The 22,129-nt window shown below is 40.4% G+C and overlaps 1 protein-coding gene across 5 annotated transcripts; it reads right to left on the reverse strand.

Moving 5' to 3' along the window:
- Positions 1–71: 71 nt before the first annotated feature.
- On the reverse strand, positions 72–21,948 carry EIF4ENIF1 (eukaryotic translation initiation factor 4E nuclear import factor 1). Of its 5 annotated transcripts, none has more exons than XM_068701318.1 (19): positions 21,782–21,948; positions 21,327–21,450; positions 17,502–17,575; positions 16,559–16,686; positions 15,707–16,002; positions 14,965–15,166; positions 13,420–13,595; positions 11,994–12,129; positions 11,487–11,666; positions 9,196–9,425; positions 7,771–7,839; positions 7,229–7,415; positions 6,129–6,208; positions 5,671–5,810; positions 5,415–5,499; positions 4,408–4,540; positions 2,905–3,249; positions 2,527–2,691; positions 72–1,964 (listed from the first exon to the last, which is right to left on the reverse strand). In XM_068701318.1, the coding sequence occupies exons 2-19, from the start codon at positions 21,444–21,446 to the stop codon at positions 1,738–1,740; spliced, it is 2,973 nt and encodes a 990-aa protein (XP_068557419.1). In that variant the 5' UTR covers positions 21,447–21,450; positions 21,782–21,948; the 3' UTR covers positions 72–1,737. The 5 variants fall into 5 exon arrangements, with proteins under 5 accessions (XP_068557419.1, XP_068557421.1, XP_068557418.1 ...); XM_068701320.1 differs by having other exon boundaries at positions 2,905–3,186; positions 7,771–7,842; XM_068701317.1 differs by having other exon boundaries at positions 7,771–7,842.
- Between the last annotated feature and the right edge of the window lie 181 nt (positions 21,949–22,129).

Here is a 22,129-nt window from a genome sequence, read left to right on the forward strand (position 1 = left end):
TAGCTTACATACAAGAACAATGCTCAACATTTGTCAATAGAAATGTAGTTTCAAGAGGTTTGATACAGACAGCTGGTAGAATCAACTTTATTTACAGAATGTTACTGGGAAAGTGTCAAGTTAAAAAAGTATGAAAACAATCTTACAAGGACAAGCTGGTGATTGCATGTTTTACAGAGATTGTTTTATGAAAAACTACTAGGAAGTACAGGTGACCCCCAACAGATTCCACATTAGAGGCTGCAGCTTGCTATTTCTGTACAACATGGTCTCTGCTAGACTGAACCAAACCCACCACAGCATGCTGGCAATTGTTATAATACAGTCAAGTGATTTTTTTTTTTCCTGCTGCTGGTTTTGCATTCAGTGAGACTTAAGAAAGAGCAAGTCTGTGACAATTCTGGTTTTGCTTTCAACTTTTTAAAAAGAGCACAATGGCCTAAGTTCAATAGAAGACATGAAAGCAGTACTAGACTTAACACAAGTGAGAAAGTGAAGTGAGGAACCATGCAGTAGAAGGATGGAAGAGAACATTTAACTGCTCAGGAAAGTGGAACAGGCTTAAAAGGAACATAGTATTTTTAAAACCAAATATACACAGTAAGATCACAAAACTACCCCCTCCTCCCCCTTTCAAGCCGCAGAACAAGACTCCAAAAGGCAAGTTTCACAGTATTTGCATCAGTAGATGCACACTAGACTTGGGACAGTTCTTGGACCTCCCCTCTCTACACATGGAAGGGAAGGCAGTATAGAACATACCACAGCTATGACAGGAGTTGAAGGGTGAGGATTCAAAGGCTCCATTTTGATGACCTTTAGTAACTTGTCTGAAGGATTAAAACAAGGAAAATACTGCAGCTAAACAATGACCAACACCAGCCCTCTTGAAAGACCTATGCCCTGTAGGCACCTACAGTCTCTTTGCTTATGGCAGACATGAAGAGCTGGCTTTATCAGTACTGTACCAGGTCCCTTCCTCAAGGCCATTTGAAGACTAAACAGTTCTCTCATGTGATGGCAAGAGTCATACACGCAAGGAATCCGACCTTTGTTACGCAGACAGCAAGATGTGGGCTTTTTACTTGGACACTAGCTACACTGAGTGCACAGTACATGACAAAAGGATGTGTTTGAGGGAGACCTAGAGGAGATGAGCAGCAAGAAAAGGCAAAGCAACTTTATCCTGTTCACTCACACTTAGGATATGCAACTTTAATCTTAAAGAAAGTCCCACATGTACAATGGAGAAAGATCCAAACCATAGGCACAACTAAAGCTCAACTGTTATCAGCTACTCTTATGTACAGCTGTATAGATTCAAAAAAGCTATTCTATGTGTATATATACAAAAGATTGTTTATACATAAGTCTGTACACAAGGGTCTATACATTTAGTTTTCTGCAGGAGGAATCCATAGCTGCTACCTCTACACTAGAGAATATCAGCACTTCATTCACATATCTTACAAAAACAAAAAATAGACACTTCCAGAATTAAACTGGCTTTGTCTTGCATCTAAATTTCTTCAGGCTTCACTATTCAAGCCATAATGGATCCTTTAGTCTTGATGCAGACATGAGACCAGGACAGGTGCCATGTGCTTTAGTCTCTCAAAAAGAAATTTTGCACAGAGTGCTAAAAATAAAAGCCCCAAAAAACAAAGAGGTGAAGTCCTGACTATGGACATTTTTATCCAGTCTAAAGAATCACAAGTGTCCCACCCAGTGGTCACTTCACTGCCGATATTCCAGTTCATCTACACTGATGACTTTGGATGGCATAGAAGGGAGAGGCTGCTGCAAGACATCCGAACCAAACCATTTTGCAAGGCCAATAGGAGAGCCACTTCTCTGGCTGGGGCGATGGTCAAGCTGTGTGTGCCCATGAGATAATCCAGTCCGAGATGGCACGTTCTGAGGGGTTGTTTGCACACCAGCAGGTGATCCCTGTGTTCCAGTGCCTGTGGAACGTAAAGCTATTTGAGGTGGAGTAATGAGTTCACCCAATGCCAAGACTTGCCCTAGAGCAGCTATCTGCTAATGCATATTAGCAATCAGCACATAAACTAGGACTTTTACTAATTCTATTAGACCTGGGAAATCCAGACCCGAAGTCTTTATTCTCATCAGTACTCCCATAAACTGCCTGACACTGCCGGTTCTGGGCACAGTATCATGTAGGTTAACTGGAAAACCAGTATCAAAGAACATCTTACTTGAGGTAGGTGGGTGATCTTTCTCACCCAGCAAGGAAGGAAAGGCTGCACACGTGCTGCAAAACGCAGATCCGTCAATAGCAACACATCTTGAAACTGAATGCTTCACTTGGACTTCCTTCTGGCATGAGAACCTGCAGTGGCCAAAACTACTCTGGCAATTTAGATATTCATTATCACTATTCTTGTGTAGGTATCAAAGTAGCCTCCTATTAGTCCAGCATACTGAGACAGGCCAACAAGTATACTAACTGCAACAGGCTTTTTAGCATTTTAAAAAAGTTACTCCTGTTTTGTTTTAGCTTACCTGATCTTTGTAGCTGCTGTTGCATCATCGCTAGCTGCAAAGGTGTCCCAGAGCGTGGATTTAAGATGTGATGGCTGGCTGTTGGTAATGGATAAAAAGGTTGGCCAAGGATTGGAGGAGATATTCCCTGCAAGTGAGACAGGTCCACTCCAGGAGGAAGCATACCTATTGTACAACAGTGAGGAAACTTCTTACTTAAGAGGCGTTAGGACCTTAAAGCAGAACATTTACATATTTAGATGGGCTAGAATTTATTATTTGTTTAAGAGTTCTGATGTAATAGATATTTATTACTGGCCACGTTTGTTTGTGCTGTTCCTAACAGAACTTGAGCCCAGTCAGGAATATACATGTATACTAAAAAAAAAAATGAATTACCTGCTTGCAGTATGGGCAGATGTTGTGGATGAACCCCCTGCGCCAGCATTCTCTGGACCAATCCTGGATGCAGTTGATGAGCAGGTCGCACAATTGGAACATGGGGAACAAGGGGTACTTGATGAACAGGACGGAGGAAAGGGCCTCCTGGTACTGGGGAGGCCATTGTAGGAGTCTTTCTGCCAGTTGATTTAGGCCTGTAGTCTTGCTCTTTGGTGCAACGATTTGCTTGAGTAAGAGGTGTGGAACATGCAGAGCGTTGCAGTGCAGGTAGTTTGGTACCTAAGGTGGGCAAAGTTTCTTGATCTGCATTCTCCACAGAACTAGACAGTAGGTTATCCGTAGCTAGAATTGAATACAACTATTATAGTCCACAGCTAGAGATTGTATCTAATGAAAACTAAAGCTAATACCTGCATTTGTTTGCTAGACTCCAGGACTAGCTAAACTTATACACATTTCCATTTTCAACAGGAAACTTCTGTCTCCTGGAACATTTTGGCCAAATTGTGTCAAAACAATAGAGAAAGAAACATCACACAGAAACCCTTTGATTGTAAGCTTAAGTTATGAAAGAGTTAACAACAACTCCACCTTTATTTCCTATTTCCCTCACACTTCGAGATTTTTGAACCAGCAGCATGGATGAGTCAGTCTCAAAGCAGACAGGAGGCACAAGGGATCCTCCCCAAATGAGGCTATAACCTGGGGGTGGAGTTGTGCCAGGCATCCAGCCCTAAGTGTTTTTTCAGTGTAGAAGTGTCTGGGGGTTAGCAGCAGCCTTCTATGTCTGACATTTGCTTAGTAATATTTCATACACTGAAGCACCTCAAGAATCTACTTCCAGACTATCTAGATCACTTAAGCCTAAAATATCTTAGAACTATCTGCTTCAAGTTGAGGTAGCAGTAATAGCTAGAATGCTAAAAGAAAAAAGTTATGATAAGAACTGCAAGCTTCTTCTCTGTTGCTGGTAGTACTAAAGTACAATGTCATGGCAATTGGGAACCTTAGTCCCACTGGGTCAGGCAATTGGTATTGAGCATTTCCTTTTTATAGCCACTTACATCAGTTAGGGTGACAAAATGCTTCCTTAATCTGCTACATTTAGAGGAGGTTAATTGGTCTCAGCTTTGATTGTTCAGTTAAGATGTCTCAAGAGGGCTATGAGTTGCTTGTATTCAATTACTGGTATAGAGAGAGATGGAAGTATTATTGTTAATATGCTTGTTCTTCAAGACCAGTTGCAAAAAAAAAAACAGTTCTGGCCCAGGTCTTAGTGTTACTATTGCTCATAAGTGAGGAAAAATGAAAAATGGATCTAAACCCAACACTGCTAGAAGATTGCCCTGTGGAGCACATCTCCTTCATAGCTCTAACCCTTGTTATAGGCCCGTTTCTACTCCACAAATCAAAAGCATCTTAAATTAGTGCAGGCATGTGTTGAAGCTCTTGAATTCTATTCCAAATCTCATGCATGTTATTTTAAAGCCATTACAATACCTTCATTTGGCCTCTGATTTTCATCTTTGCCATCACTGACTTTCAGTTTCCCAGAAACTGGCTCCTCTTTGCTCTTCTCCTTGCTCTCATACATCTTGCGAATCACTGAGGTAGGTGTAAAGGAAGGAGACAACTGCAGAAAGAGTTCAGAAGCCATGTTTTATTCAGTGCTGATTACTGAAGCCCCACTTTTAGTTATGGGACACCAATTCTAGCATCTTTTCCATTTAAAGCTCTTTTGAATTGGCTACTTCATGCATCCATAAGTTCACCTTATTTCATAGCTTTATTCTATCATTTAAGCAATTCTCTTCATCTAATTTTTGCCAGAGTCTAATGCCTTATTCATATGAATTCAGTGATGACAGATCTATAGAAGACTACCACCCGATTTGTGTTGTTTCCCCACCAACGCTACCTAATTTTAATGGAAGCTGCTCATTTGTTAGGCAATCAGATGCAAATATTTAGTTTGTATATGTTGGCCATAAGTTGTAAGCACTTGACCAAATAATTGGGAAACTTAGATCAAAGCAACATGCCACTACATACCACTGAAAACATTTTGTTTTTGAGGCTTTTTTTAAAGCAATCCTGAAGCTCCTGGGTAATATTTCAGCCTACATTTAGTTGAGTTGTTTCAAACCTGTACTGAAGACCAGTGTTCTCCACTGTACACACTCCAGCTTTCGGCTTGTCTTTTGAAAGCTTTGGTACCAAAATATGGGAGCCTAATTTTCCCAGTTTCCTTCCTCTGGTTTCAGAGGACTGGATCAAGGTAACATTAGTAAGGCTTCTACAGTTCTAGATAACTGACTAGTCAGAAGAAATTATTTTCCAAAGTGAAGACACAGTTAAATATCGAGTGCCATTCATGTATCGCATGGCCACTAAGATAATAAGAATATTCAGCTTCTCCTTATATCCTACTGATCATGGTTGCTACAATTAGTTACTGCAGACACCTTTACAGTTTTTCCTACAATCATTACACACTAGGTACTGACCATGCTGGTAATGGATGCTGTAGGGGCTGGAGAAGACGCATTCCCTCTATGTCCTGGTGCCGGTGATTTAGTCACGCGCTGCTGCCTGTTAAAGAGAAGACAGAAAGTTTAGAGGTAGTTCTACTCTTGGCACAGAATGAAAGGCGGGATTGCCTAGAACTAATACAAGCTTAAATGAGTCACTAGTATGAGTATCTTGAGAAAGGTAATACTCGATCAGTGGACAAGGTGCCCCTTACATGTTGCAGATACTCACCTGTTTCTGTAGCCATCTCTGCTTTTGTCCATCTGTGGTTTACCAAAGCCATGCTGATAGAAGTTTGCGGCCTGTATGGCTAAGTCATGTGGTAATGCTAGTCCCTCTAAAGCAGCTTGCTGTATTTCCAAGGGACTCATCTGAAAGGGAGATGTATTGAAAAAAGCTTTTAAAGGTTTACCATTATGCCTTCACAAAACATCTTCCCACTAACAGCCCTGTTTTACTGGCAGAGGATAGATGTTTCAAAAGGTCTTAAGGTACTCTACGATAGGTCTAATGGCAATGAGGTTTTGAGATAGTATTAAGTTAGACTGCACCCATATGCTTGGGGTTCACTAGAACAAACGAATGTAACAGGTAATTATCTGCATATTGCAGAAACAAGATTGTTTGAGACTTCGAAATACAAGAAAAACAGATGAATACACATTAAGCAAGAAGCATTTAAATCTAACCTGGGCAGCAACTGGGCTCATGGGCTTCCTTACACCTGGAAATGGATCACCAAGCAATTGCTGAGAACCTTGTCCAAAACCTAATGAAAAAACATTGTTACATTCAAGAGGACTAACAGATTCTCCCTCCTTGTCCCTCACACACCTAGTATTGATATATCTGCAAGTTAACCATTTTTACATTAATGACTCCTTGCGAAGATCCCCAGCCTAACACTTAACAGGGAAGAGAGCTATGTCTACATAGAGCCTAGAGAGAGCTCAGAGGGTAGTAGCAGCCTTTTGTGATACAAGTAGCCAAGTTGTCTCTTCTTGATGATTAACCCCAGCAGGTAGCTAAACACCATCTACTTGTGCACTCTTCCCACCTTCCAAGTCCCCCACAGGGCAGAGAAGAAAAGCGAAAAAATTTGAGTCAAGATAAAAACTGTTTAGTAAGTAAAAGGAGAAGAGAAAGAACAAAAACAATGGAAAGGCAGTCATCTACCTCCTACAGGTTGACCAAAACCCAGCCAGTTCCCAAGCAAAAGACAGCTATCCTTCCTAAACTCACTCTCCCCCTTTTTATTGCTGAATAAAACTTTATATGCCACAAAGCATCTCTGGTTACTTCTGGTCATCTGCATGGTTGCCTCCCCACCCATTCTCTTGGGCACACACATCTCCCATCCAATCACTGGGGTTGCAAAGTGAGAACAGACAAGGCCCTGACACCTAACACTGTTGAGCAATAGCTAAAATAATGCATATCAGCACTGGTTTGATCACCAACCTAGAACACAACACCATACTAGCTGCTACAAAAAATTAACTCCAACTCAGACTGACCTGCTACATCCTTAAGATTGGTTTCTTACACAGTAAGAGAACATGTTACTTCACACCAGAATTTACTGAGGTCTAGCTGAGAGACTTCTACATTTTTTGGAGATAAGTTTAACGTAAGAGAAAATTAAGATGTTGTATTGTACATACACTCAAGAGGCAGACACTGAGCTAGTTGCCCAACAACTACCAGTAAGTTTATTGTTCTGTGAAGCAGTATTTAAAGCAAACTCAAGTCTTTAAAAGAATATAAAAGCTTTTGTAACAAGTCTCACCAATGGGTGAAGAAGATATTCTGTGACGCAGGTAATCTGCTGAAGCAGCTCGAGTTGGAAACACCGGTGGAATAGGAGGAGAAGGTGCTCTTTGTCCCAGTAAAGAGGCTCCAGGTTCCAATCCACTTATCAGGCCACTTAAGACATTTGATGAAGCTGGTCTGGTAATAGGTGGGCCAAGAAGCTCCTAAGAAAACGTAATCGAAATGTTCAGAATATGACCCAATTACAAAAAAAAAGTTATTTTACTAGACTACATGCTATGCTACTAATAGCAACTTCGAGACAGACAAAGTTGACCTACACAACTAGGCAAATTCTGGATTCCCCTTGGAATTAGGCATTAGCCAAGGTTTTAGTTTTCTGGTTGTAGTTGCGATGCCGTTTCCCACAAGACTGAAATTCCATCAGTTTAGCTTTGTGAATAGGTCTCTCCTCTAACAGGGAGAGAAGTCTGACTACTGATGTTGTAACTGCCTTCAATATCTCAAACTATCTTTTTATTAGGGAAAACTATTTAAAAGCATATCAATGAGAAATACCTGTAGAATATTTTTTGACAGAGGCTGGCCTGGCATCTCTGGAGGTGACATTAAGTGGCTGTCAAGGCTCTGCTAAGGAAATGAAAGTATTATAAGCTGTAAATATGACAAGTATCATATAAATCAAGAGACAAGTCACATTTTATCTGCCAAACGAAATCCCAGCAAAGTTAAGGGCTGAGCTGTCTTCACTGATCTTCTCTAGTCAAGACAAAGCTGAGTGCTAGACTGCACGTAAGTAGTTCAACATGCATTGTTCAAGTTTTGTTTACGAGAAATGTGTATTCTTCACTCTCTCTCAGTAAAGGGGGATGAAGCTAACAATTGGATATAGTTAAACAGAAAAAATGCTTTAGACTTTAGACTTCTATGTTAGAAAAAAAGTATTTTAAAGTGCCAGAAGAAGCTCTTAATAGCTTCTGGGTCAAGCTGTTTAGGCAGCTAGTGGCAAGATGAATTTCATGCTGCAATCTCACAATCTAAAGCTTAGCATCATCTGTTTAATATTAATCTTCCAATTAACAATCTCAGTATTCAGTTTAATTTTCTTAAACATTTTAGAACCCAGTTTAGAGTATTTGTTTGTACAGACAAAAGAGGTTCGTACCTTTTAAAACAAAAGCCACTAAAGCAAGACATCTGAGCTTCAGGTAAGTGTAATTTATACCTATACTAAACTACTTTAACAGACACTCCTTTTAATTCCAGTGTAGAGGCAACCAGCACTAGCAAGTCTTCCATAAAGACTCCTATAAAGAACAGACTGATGTCTATTATGTGTAGACAGTACCTCTTCTACAGAGGTTTGTTTTTATTAAAAAAAGGCTCAGGCAGTATGAGTTCAAGTGTAGGCGATTTTGGACACTAATCAAAGAGCCCTCTACAGCAGGGAGTCTTTTCATCATACAGGATCTTTTCAGTGGGGGACAAGCATTTATAGTCTTCAAATATTAAGCAATTAGATATTCACACTGGTCCACTTTAAAGAATCCTCAAGAATCCAATTATTAGACTTCTTGCATAGGATTAAGAGTTGTGGGGCTTTCAGAAACTTAACGTGGAATATTAACATGGAATAAACCCCATGAACCCTGAAGTGAAGAAAATTTATTTCCTTTGGCTGGGGAAAGTGACCAAAGCACTTCTGTTTTATCATTGCTTTTCTAAGCTCTAAGGAACCTGCTTTGGCAGGGGGGTTGGACCCAATGATCTTATGAGGTCCCTTCCAACCCCTTCAATTCTGTGATTGCTTTCTTCTCCCTCCAAGCAGCAACATTCTAAATGAAAGTTAGTACTTAAAATCATGCCACTGGATCCAATCAAGCCCAACACATTATCAGAAGCATCATGTAAGGGGTTTTCACTTTGTGTCCTGTATCTTAGCGCAGATCCATTTACAGTTCAGCAGAGCCATCTGTTACTTACATTGACTTTGGGCTGTGAAGGTAGAGTCCCACTTGCCTTCATGCTACTGACTAGTTTGTTAAAGGCAGTCATATCACCATCTTTTTTGATCTGTCTGGAGCCAGCTATGTTCAATGGTTCCTCCACTTGCTCTGCCATAAACGGAGTAGCAATTTTTCCTTCCTGATCAACTTTCAGGCCCTTAAGCCCAGCTTCAACTTCTTCCACTGAAAGTACTACTCCTGAATGTGCTGAGAAATACAGAAGAAATACTGGTAAACCACAGCTCTGCTTAAAAAATAAGTTTCAGTTCTTGTACAGGTGCTGAGTACAAGCTGTCTGAAAACAAGGTAACAGCCAAAACCTTGTTTTCTGATATTCATACCAAGTGTCAAACCATGTCTTACCATTGTTTAGACAAGAATCCTCATACTTACATTAGAAGTGTTGTCATGCACAAATCAGGGCATGCAAGACCACAAGAATTCATTTACATTTCAACCGATTAAGTTTTCCTTACCTTTCATATATCCTGTGAGATATATACACCATTACTACATTTGACAGTGTATTAGGATTTCATCTCCTTTTAACAGAATATATTCATCTGAAAGTGACCTAATTAAGTACAACTTCCTGAATTGATCTTATAGTTCAGGAAACCAGATGGTCTTAGAGCCACAATGTAAGTGATGTCAAGCTGCCTGAAGCCATCATAGGTACACAGAATAAATACCTGGAAAAATCTTGATGCTTTGGAAAAATCAGTTGCACACATATTGGGTGCGCATGAAGTTTGAAGTAGACATTTTCTCCGAAGTTAGAGCCATTACAGAATGACAGCATAATTGGTACAAGTATTAATAAGCAGTACTTATCCCATGTATGTATACATACATACAAATTACTATCAATGCGTGACATCAAGGTTAGACAAGTGTTATGGACCAGTTTGTTTGGCACAAGGTATGACACCTTAAGAGAAAAGAGATAGAAGCATGCTATGGGATGCTGTAGCAGTTGCTGACCCAAAGAAACAAGACTTATTGGAAATTTGGTCAAGATGGTGAGAAAAAAAGAAACAATGATTCAGACATGCAGTATGGAACATGAGAAGCATAATGTTGGTGGAGAGGAATTGGCCTAGAAACTCCATAATACTTGAGCATTTTATGGAAATATTTAACGCATAGCAGGTACTTTTAGAGAATGAATAGAAGCTTCCACGTAGTTTTTTCATCCTTGTTTTGTGAGGATCAAAATTTAGGAAGTTTTTAGTAGGAAAGTCAGACCAAGCAGAACATAGAAAAGACTTGTAGCTTGATTTAAGTCAAATTAAGAAAAGCTTTTCCATGTATTAAAACAATTCCTATTCCCAAAACGGATGCTTAGGTGTATTTGCAGTTCTTGGATGATTTTATACCCTGTCAGTCCACACAAATCATGGAATAACATTACATTTTGTTCAGTCCATTTCACATGGCAATACATGCTGTTTGCCAAAAAAGAAACTAACATGGAATTAGACCTTGAGATTTCAAAGAGAACACATGCTATTTACCATCCATGCATGCTACAGTCTCAAACATGCAAGTCCGTAACTTGGAGGCGCTCTTCAATAAAGTTTAAGTCAGCCCTGAACTCAATTTAGAATTCACTTTTGCTGGCAATTTGCTGTTCTAACAGAAGAAGTTCCCTGTAATGCCATGATTCTATACAAGTTAACATTACAGAGCCAAATCTGTTCTTGCGTTTTAGCTCTACATTAATTTATTAGAACACTGAATCAGCAATCTTCTTGCTGTTCAAGTACTAGCAAAAGTCTTGAGAAGTTTGATTTTACAGTGCACATTTAAATACTGATACCATGAAGTGATTGTTCATCTTTTCAGATACTGATACTTAATGAATGTGATACATTATAGATGCTTGCAAGAATGACTTAAAATGCAAGATTTTGGTTAACCAAAGTTTAGATACCAAAGTTTCAGAACTGATATTACCAGTACCCAATAGGAAAAAAAAGTACACAAAGGCCAGAGACAAAGCTGGAAACCCAGCTCAAGACTTGTATCGTAACTGGCCAGTAAAATGGTTTGATAGGAGTCCTGATGTCATCCTGTGAGTAGGATGAGAAGAATCAGTGATGACAGTGACTTAACTGAGACTTGCTGAGTATTTGATCTGTAGTGTCAGTAAACTTATAGTACTTCCTACTTCTGGACTCAACAGTAGATGTTTCCAGAATACCAAGCCTCTTGGTTTGAGATACTGCACAACAAGAACTCCACAATATCTGAAGAGGCACTTACTGCTCTCTCTAAGCTTTTCCTTGTTGGCTGAAAGACTTGAGAGAAGAGGTTTTAAGTCCACTTTGGCTTTCTGTAGCATTTCTAAGATGTCCACTTTGTTTTCAGAGTGGTCTTCCAATGGAATGGGAGCAAAGTAGTTTCCAGAATTCTGGCCAGGGGAGAGAATGGCTTGCTCTAGACCTGAAACAGCAAAACCAGGAGCACTGCCACATCAGTTTACCAACCCAATGTCTCAAGATGAACATACACTGGTAACCAAGTTCAATATGTCAATGAGATGTTATGCCTTACATCCCCTGCCCGAGATCAGCTGGAGAGCCATCATGAGCATGACAAGAACACTTACAAAAAAGTAATTCATAGCTGCTTACTCAAGAGCTTCCAAAAGAACATCAAGTGCTTGAACTGTGGGAGAATTCACTATCCTAGAGCTCTGTCATATTATTAAAGAAGTAGAAAGGAAGATGGAAGAAGAATATCTGACCTTGCATTGTCCTACAGTCTTACCTGCCAGCCTCTCCAGTTCCTCATGTGGTGTAGATCTCAAGCTGCTTGACCGACTTCCGGAACGACTAGGATTAGAAAACCACCTGCTGAACCTGCTGGCAGACACTGAACCTTCCCCCAGCACATCTTCTATCATCTAGATTGGGGAAAAATAACAGAAGCAAGATCAGATCTTTAAGAAGCTTTACTGTGAAACCAAGATATTATTGCTATAGACAACTAGATTGTGCTCTTGCAGTTTATAAGCTTTGACCTGCTTTTTCCTTCCCAAATATAGTAACACTTGTGTAATTAGCGCTGGCAAAACCCATCATATATCTTTTATAGTTTTAATCTGAAAAAATCTTTGGTATAACTGAAACAGCAGAGCATCCAACAGCTACAACTATGACATTTTAAAGTGGATGCGTGAGAAAAGCAGGAGCATCTGCCACAAGTAATAGAACGAATTATAACAGCCTAGTAATTCTGAAAGTCAAATGACTAGGTAAGGACCAGTCTTGGTCTCTATCAGTATACACAAGCTAGAGTCTTAATTAGCTGAGCTTTCTGCAACCATAACTGAATTCAGTTCCAGCACAGTCAAAGAACAGTGCCATAAATGCAGTGTAGACACTTCTCCCCAGCTTGGGAGTATCCCCCAAGGGGTGAGGTGGAAGGCCAGCAGCTAAGAGCTACCTGCTTGCACTTCACATGCTGAACCACTCTGACTAAAGGGGTTGCATTCTTCAAGTCAAAGAACCCTGCACCACCAGCTTAATGGCAGCCAGCACCTCCTCCCTTCAGGCTGACTCAAGTTCACTCAACAGTACTCAATTGAGCTGGTCTGTCAGAAGTCACTACCACAGTGACTGCTTGCTTCTTCACTAGTCACTATAAGTGCTTTAAGAGCAGTGCATTCTAAGATTTTAAAGTAGAACGTGGCCTACCTTGCAAGAGACTCCAGTTAAAAGTGGACCCAAGTGCAATTTTACCATACAGCATGTTTACTTTAAGCTATACACAGGAGTAATAGTTTTTCTCTTCCAATCTGCTTTCTCTGATAAATGGTGTTGAGCACCACTTGTTTAACAGCAAAAAAAGATAGTATTGACCCACTTCATTTTGATGAAAGAAAATCTGTCTAAGATGCTTATTTTCGATCTTTATTTCTCCTTTCTTTTGGTTACCACTAATCAGCTTGTTTGCCTCACACATTTCCTTTGGAGATGGAGCTAGTCTCAGAGATAACATTTGGAAGTTGTTTGGAAGTAACACCCTAATGATTCAGAACTAAATTTTTGGAAGTTGATTTTGGACTTCCACACTGCCTTAAGTAACTTTCAAAGCAAGAAGTTTTAGCTACCACTGAATACAGCAGAAGTCAGAACTGTTTCTCACAAGTACATCCACTTAAAAAAAAAAAAAAACAAACAACAAAACTCACTGAAGCCAGGCCAGGAACACTTTTATCCAAGTTAAAAAACTCATTGAAGTCAAACTCTCCTGGAGCTGGTTCTTGTAAGACAGCTTCCCTAGGAACTTCTTGATCTGCTGGAGTTTCATTGGCAATGACAGTTTGCACTTCATCTTCTTCTGCCACTCCACCATTGCATTCAATCCCTTAAAAAGAAAAATCAAATAATTGCTGAGTCATTGAACTTACCTATATCCTGTAGGAGAAGTGCCTAGCAGGCAATATGTTTGCCTAGCAATTACAAGCATAGGACTAAAGTAGTTTAGCCACCTATGGGATACTTCCTCAGCAGTTCTGTACCAGTTGGGTCACCTAATCTTGAGAAAGAAGACAGAGAGCAATGAGGTTTCTTCCTGATGAGAAGAATGTGCTGATGTCTTTGCCCTGGTAATCAATGACAAGATGCATGGAACAGCACAAAGCTGAGGTTCAGATTGGACATTACAGAAGAGCTTCTTCACCACAGGAGTGGTGAAACATTGAAACAAGCTTCCTACAGAGCTGGTTGATGCCCTGTACCTGTCAGTGTTTGAGGCGTTTCAATAATGCTCATTAATGTGCTTCACTTTTGGTTAGCCCTGAAGTTGTGAGGCAGTTGGACTAGATGATTTTTGAAGGTCCCTTCCAATTGAAGAATTCTGTAAAACACTGGCTGCAGTCTACTACAAAAGTAACTACAATCCACTGGATTTCAGGTCAGGTACAGAGCTTCTAGTCTGTAACTAAGACTACCTACTCCAAAACATGGAAGTGAGAATTACAATTGAACCAGTAATTAACCATCCTGAGCAACCAAGGAAGATACATAGATTAGACATCAGACCTTATGTCACACCAAGCAGGCAAGCAGATACAGCTGTCATATATATAGCATGTTAATAGCCACAGCTGTTTCTTGATGAATCCTTGGCAGCTCCTACTTTCTCCCTTGAAACCCCAGAAACCAGACTCCCTGGAAGCTGGTACTTGACAAGAGCTGTCTTAATACTGTCAAGATATGACCAGTATTACTCCTACTCCACCAGCAGGAGCAGAGCACATACAAAAGTTTACCAAGCTCACACAGGTGCTGCAAGAGAGCTGTAACATGACTACAAACAAACCTAGTGTGGAACTGTGTATTCACTTAAGTAAAATGTAGTACAATTTAAATCCAAACAGTTTATTTTGCCCACCGGTGCAATTTCTAGCATTAAGAAACCATCTCTTTAGTGTTTAGCAGCCAACCAAATATAGAAGTGGACAAAACATTATTAGTAGCCTATGAATTCCTGGTATGACTCAATACCAATTTTACCCCTTTTTCTCCCCCAGCTTTTCAGCTCTGCCTTTCAGATGGCCAATACCTTTAAGTGATACAATATTATTTCCCAACAAAAAGATCACTCAAGCCTTGTCTTTTGCTTCAGGATGATCAAAAGCAATGTGAGTTTAAGACAGAAGTTGAATCACCTCTATATCCAGCAATACACAATACTACCAGAGAAGCAAAGCTTCTGTAAAGTTTGCCATTACCTTCTTTTAGTGAGGCTGTGCGTCGTCTCGTACGTTTTCTCCCTTTGTGATCTTCCTCCAAAATTTTATCATCAAAGCCTGTGAGCTCAATGGTTTCGGACTGACTTGTAGGACCAGCAGAGAACCACTCAGGTTCCTCTTCAGTATAAGAGTCATTCCGTCTCCGCTCCCCAAAGACACGTTTGCTGTCACCAAATTCCCTCTGAAGTAGAATATTAAAAATATTAACCATTGAATACAGTTTCAAAGCATTCTTCCCTGACCTCCAAAGCAAACACCACCTTACATGCTCTTTTAAGGTATGCATTCAGCATGCTCCAGAAGCATTTCAATTTTAAACTTTGTGTTATGAAGCGGGAATTCAACTGAAGGTTTAATTTGTTTTCATAAGAAGAATGGCTTAAATCATGAAAAGCTTCTATCTGCTGAAGCTAAGGACAGTGCTTGCTGACAACAGCTAGGTCAAGAACCATGAATTATTAGACTACACAGTATCTAATAAATCTAGCATGAGGTTTGCAGAATACACAGAATTGGATGTACCACAGTTAATCTGTCAGAAGGATTGAGAACAGTTTTTGAAGCTCTCAGTGCTCAGCCTTTGGACCATAACAGTGCTTCTAAGAAGAAATAGCCTATTTGTGGGGAACACTTTACTGTAATGTAGTTAATCTGCCTCTGCTTTTAGTGCAGAGTGTCCAAAAACAAATTTAATAGGTAATCAGAAAAAGAAAGAACAAACCCTGAAGCGTTTATCTTTGTAGTCCCTGTCACGATCTCTGTCTCTTGCATCTCTAGAATCACGTATGTCTTTATCACCACCCCGGTGGTCTTTATCAAAGTTGCGAGAAGAGATAATTCTTCCACTGCCAATCCTCCGGCCACCAATAACACGGACACCATCATTTTCTTTTTCTAATGGGCTGCCTGATCGACGTGAGCTAACAGCTGCAGTTACATGACAGCCACCTCCAAAGCTTCGTCTTTGTGGACTTAAGACTACATCCAAGTCATCTTCTTTCACTCGCTCTCTTGGATCTACAAATCAAAGATCACATAAAGACCATGTATTTGGTAAACAAAAGCTAGTTATCAGTAGAATAGCCTTCCATTCCACAATCTTGCTGCCAATCCAGAGGTTTTTGAAGAAAAATACACATGATTTACTTCTGTGAGGCTAATTAAGCCAGACACCACAGAAAAAATGAAAGTTACAGTTGGATACTGAAGAAACATTGCTCTGTCACCTATGAAGTACATGCTTGTTCCCATCTAGACCTCCTAAGTACTTAATATTGAAGCACAGGGAAGTAACCCCCCTGCAATTGCACAACTATGTGTAGTTAGTATTATATAGCAAGAATAGTATGATAAAACAACTGGCTGCTATGTTTCTTATCTTAGATAGGTTACCAGAATACTGAGAACAAGGTTATACTGAGAACCACCAAGATTTCCTTGATCCTTATTTTATGTAATTTTTATGTAATTGATTTTCAGAGACTGTTTTGTCTTATTTATGTTACCCCCAAGGAAAAGTTTTGTCAAGAGCTTACGTTTGATTTGGAGTCCTGTGCTGTAAGAATGCACTTACCTACTATCCTACGCATAAGAGAAGTCCGATCTGAATCCAAATCTTTTTTAAAGCTTTCCACTGGTGAAGTTCTTCCTGAAGTTGGATATAAAGATGCATGCCACTTCTCTGGATCCCAGACGCCATCACTATAAAAATAAAGTTACAAGATTGTCTACTACTTGTAGCGTAAGCAATACATCTTATTACTACTGCTGCTGAAAACCAGAATTTGCTCACTAGTGATCAGTACAAATGAGATGCATCTCCTATATCCAGCTTCTAAGTCTGACTTATTATACTTTATGACCTCATATATGGTATTCTGGATCATTTTTGGAAGCATAAGGAAGTACATAGTATATATTGGATTGTAGAAGGGACAACATATGTTCCGCTAGGTATCAGTGAAGTTTGCCTGGTACACTGATAAAAATAACTCAAGTAGATCAAATGTCTCTGTTCTTAGGCATTCTGAAGGTTCTCCTACTTGTACAATAAAACCTGATATTATAGATCCTGCTGTTTAGCAAACTTACTTATAATCACAAGCCTAGAACATTCTCATTTTAATTTTTAGATGAGGTGAACAGTCAACATGGAAGAGTAATCCATCAAGCAAATCAGCTTGTTAAAACAAGCCTGTTAGTGCTATGCATCCATCTATATTCTTAGTAGCATTTTAATAAAACTGAGGACAGCACTAGAACCATGCTGAAGCATGGGTTTTGCATGCTTGCAAGACTTGTATTGTGTGAAGTTATTTTCTGCTGGATCTTGTTAGAATTTTTTCAAAGCACAACGCTCCCTGAAGCATTCATTTTTTCCCTACTAGATCAGTACTTCTGAAAATCCTTTAGTATACTTGCATTGAAATCAGTAACTTCTCAGCTAAAACTTCTTGCTATTTAAACTTCTGTTTTAGAATAGATGCCTATAGTTTTTTGTATAATCAAGAAAATACCTGTCATATTTTTCAGATAGACAAGAAGGTCTTTGCTTAGAGTAGGGACGCTCTTTAATATCCAGCAGTTCCTCCTAGAAAAAGGAAGAAGTTAGCTCCAATGCTCACCTGGACAAAATTCAAGTGACCCAAAATATCTGTTCCAGACTGCCTGTTCAATCTAGTTTGACAACCCCAGATTCTCAACATGTTTTTATTTCCTGTTAAATACTACAGTGAAAAGTTGACATTAGACAGTTTATTTTGCCACTAAGCAAACCATCTCAGGCAATATAGTAACCCTTTAATCAGAACTATAGATCCCACCTCCCATTACTTCTATCTACAAAACTGGAGACAATGTAATGGCTGCTTGAGAATCAGGAATGAGACTAAGCTATAACACTGATATTTTATAGAACAAGTGACTGACTCATATCAACACAGAAGAAATATCTGAGTGATTCAAATGTCCAAGGAATATTTTACTGGTGAAACATTAGAACAGTTAAGTATTTTTTTGTGAAAGCATTTATACAAGTCAGCATAGGACTTACAGAAACAGATCTTAAACTTAGTTCTAAGCAGTTTAGCACCAGAAGGACTCTGAAAGTCTGTTTCTGAAGAAAGTCTGAAAACCAAAAATCAGTCTTAAGCAACAAAAGTCAGTAGAACAGCACTGTAGTGGCAGTGCCTAGCAAGTGATTCACATTTTCATCCCATGTCTACTCCATATTAGATGAAGAACCAAGTCTGCTTTTAATCTAAGGAACAAACTCTTAATATTCACTTATTTGAAGCACTAAGCCTTACTAGGTGACGTTCAATCCTCATTAACAATTGAGGGGCTACTCACATCATACATGTTTACTTCCCCATTTCCCTCTACAGTTCAACTTACAAGACAGACTTAATTGATATTGGAGCTAGTAAGTTCAAGACAGCTTAAGACAGCACTAAACACAGCAATCTTCATTCCATCTAAGATTCAGGTAGTAAAAAAAAAAACATTACACAACAGCAGTCACTGAAGTAGATCTGGAAATTCCAGCCAAGCTTGCCATTTCTGACCATCACCCAATTCCAAAATATCACATATAGCCACTCTACCCAACACCAAATTGGTGCTGAATTGTTATTTTGGTTTTCTTTCTGCCAGCTTCCAAATCTAGTCTAGTTTACTACTGCACATTCCTAATTATTTAATGTAGGCTAGCAATTTACTATTTAACTAGAGTTTGCCACATTTAAAAAAGCATTATAACAGTGTTATTACCAATTCTTTGACTTATAAGCTTGGTTGTAGTAAAGATGCACATTTCTAATTAAATTTACTCATCTCCCTTACATTACCTTTCTTCAATCTGCCTCACTCCTGGCCGTACTGAACTGATTCAGAGCTGTGCAGAAATTGGTGGAAAGCAGGAAGGATAAAGAGATCCTAACAGCAGATAACATATCAGCCAAACAGAAGAAGGGAATCTCTCTACTATTCTCCTGAGATTACAGTATTTGAACAAAAGCTTTCACACAACTACCTCCACAACTAAAATCAGTTCACTAGCTACGTGCACTTGATACTTGAAAGATTCCAGGTGAAGCTTGGTAGCTGAACAACACCTTAACATGCACACAAATTTCCTCCCTGCCTTCAGCATCAGCCAGGTCTTCAGCAAAAAAAATAAAACTATTTTTCTTAGAAAGATCAGACAGCCAGGACAGCAAATGTTTAAATAAAAAGACTGGCCTTCCTGCTCACAGCCTCCCAAAATAAACCTTGATATACAAGGAAAATCAACCTTGTAACGCTATCACATAAGTATTAACAGCATGGTCCATTACCAGACTTGGAAATTTACTATTTTGTTGGCCACGAGAGGGAGTCCAAAGACTTCCAATCAGAATTTATTGCAACTTTTCTATTGAAGTGAGGAGTGTTTGAATTGTTTCTTGGCTTTCATTTATGAGCTGTGCACCCGTGGAGCAACAGCTTCCAAAAAGCTAGAAGAAACAGCCTGGAATACATAACATTTTCTCATAAGAGTAAATGAATGTTGCTGCCACAGCATGGTTTATTTTGTTTCTTCTGTTCTGCTTCAAAAAAAATAAAAATTCTCAAAGTACTACTTTTAATGAGGTGGAAGAAAGGGGGTTTTACCTGTTAAACAGTTCTATTCAAGCAATTTACAAGGATTTGGTGTGAACTGATTGTTGTCCTACCAGTAGTAGGTTAATATAAATTGTTAAAAGAACTCAGTCCCCACTCCAAACCAGCAGTACATGTCCTGAAGCAGTGTTCCTCCCACCCTTAAATGGTATGGAACTGGATCATGTGAAAGTGGCTTATGATGTTGATTACATGATCAGGTGTATTTAAGTTGTTATGCTTAAGAAAGAGTCTTAATATGACTCAGATACTTTAATAGATTGTTTTCTAGTGTTTATTCATTTGCAACTCCTTGGAAACCAATAACTAAAGGAGACCTTTATTAGAGCTTTCTGACACTAATTCTCCAGCTTTTATCCTGATCAGAACTACAGTTCAGTTACTGAATCCACAACTGCATCACTTCCTTTGTACACTTACCACCAGCACTAACTGAACACAGACCAAAAAGCAGTCAGAATTTGAACCTGCACTCCTCTTGAAAGGAGCTGAGCAAAATCTGTGAAGACAGATATTGATTTGTCCAACAGTGAAAGTATTAAGACACCACCTCTCCTCCATTTCAGGGTTAACTAAAAGTTCAGAACCATACTACACATGGCATCTTAGAAGGCTAAGATGCACACCTTTTTTAAGAGGGAGAGAATTGGAGAGGCATGCTGTTCCCACGTAAGTTTTGCCTGTTCTAAAGTACTTGGCTTATTGTTGATGCCTAGTCAAAACAAGCTAGCTCTGCTATCTCAGCAGAGCAGTCACAATGATAATTTTCTTCTTAAAAAAACCCAACCTACTAGGACACTAACAGTTCAGAATTCCTCAAGCAAGATAACACAATCAGCAACAGCACACTGTTTCATTCTGTTCCACACTTCAAGCCATTTGTTGTAAAGTGTCTCAATAGATTTCTACACAAAGCAATAACCACCTGTTCCCACAGCTTGCAGCAACAGGAAAGTCCATCATCATTAAAAAGTTTTCTAAAACCATGCTTCAGCAAACAAAATTTGAATCTTAAATGCCACAGTATATCAAACTTCCTCAGGGCTGAAAGGATCTTTATTTGCAAGTTACTCACTTAGGTATATGCATGAGGGGAAAAACAATAATTACCACAGGTGAACTACAGCACCTGTGTTAAAGTTTTTAACATTAAGGACTGGTTGGATTCATAGGTGTTTAGGCTTCCAACACTCAAGTATGAACAACTTTAAGACTATGAAAAGCAACTCAGACACATGCTAAAGCTGTTGATAAGATCTGGTGTGCTGTATGTTCCAAGGAAGTAGCATCTACTTTAAGGAAACATTTTGGTCAGCTTCTTAAATGAACATTGCTGAAAGTCCAACTAAGACTATGAAATGCAAGTGCTCAGGAAAGCTCGTAGGACAACATACTTCAGCTGCTATCATAACCTCCCAAGCAAATGCTCTGAGGTGCCTGGCTATTAAAATAAGGTGGTGGGAAGCAAAAGCATATCAAGGACAGGGTTGTGGGTTGTACAGCTACCCCACATTTAACAGGTTGCTCGTTTTATATCATCTGGCAAATCCTAATCCGTGCAAAGGCTTCTCAGAATTCACCCTACCGCTCCCACCTCACAGAAACCTCTGCCCCCCCTTTATTTCTGAGGCCAACAGCTCTATATACATCTCTTAAAAAAAAAAAGAGAAACAGCTTACTTTTGTGTAACGATGCGGGTATTTTGTCGCAGTTCTATTCAACTCCAGGAAAGCATCACCATTTTCAGCTTCCGTTGTGCCTCCTTTTTTATCCATGGCTACTTCCAAGCCTTTGACCATGGACCTAATTAAAACAAACAAACAAACCATCAGGCTGAGACACCGCTTCCAGCAGACACACTTTTCTCCCCGTTCAGGAAGATCCTAAGCACTTAAACGCACCGAATAAACACACCACCACCCCCAACCTGTAGCTGCACCCCCTACAACATTCACCGTACTCCCGGAGCCCAGCCCAGCCCTGCCCCACGGCGTTACCACCGCGAAGATCCCGGGGAAGCAGCACAGCGGCACCCGGGACAGCCAAACGGCGGCCCCCCGGTGCAGGCAGCGCGGCCCAGGCCCTGTCCCGGGACAGCGGCGCGGCGGGGGCAGGTGACTCAGCGGATCCTCACCTGCCGCGTCCCGGGGCCGTCCCCCCGCTCCTCACCGCGCCGGGCCTCCCGCCGGCAGCTCCCCTCCGCTCCAGGCCTCAGCGCCGCCCGCGGCGTTTCCTGCTCCCGGCCACCGGCTCCGCTCCCCCCCTCACGCAGCCCGGCGGCGCCGTGCTCGCTCCCCACCCCCCTTCCTCCTTCCTTCTCCTCCTCCTCCTCTTCCACCGCCGCCTCAGGCGCCCCGGGCCGGCGCCGTCCTCCCGCCCGCCTCCGCTCCCCTCACGCGGCCCCGGCCCCTCGCGCGCCCTCTCAGCTCCTCGCCCGCCTCTGGCTCCCCTCAGCCGCCGTAACCGGGGCCTTCCGCCGCCC

The sequence above is a fragment of the Anas acuta genome, chromosome 17, assembly GCF_963932015.1.
Source record: "Anas acuta chromosome 17, bAnaAcu1.1, whole genome shotgun sequence".
In the NCBI taxonomy this organism is placed as follows: Eukaryota; Metazoa; Chordata; class Aves; order Anseriformes; family Anatidae; genus Anas; species Anas acuta.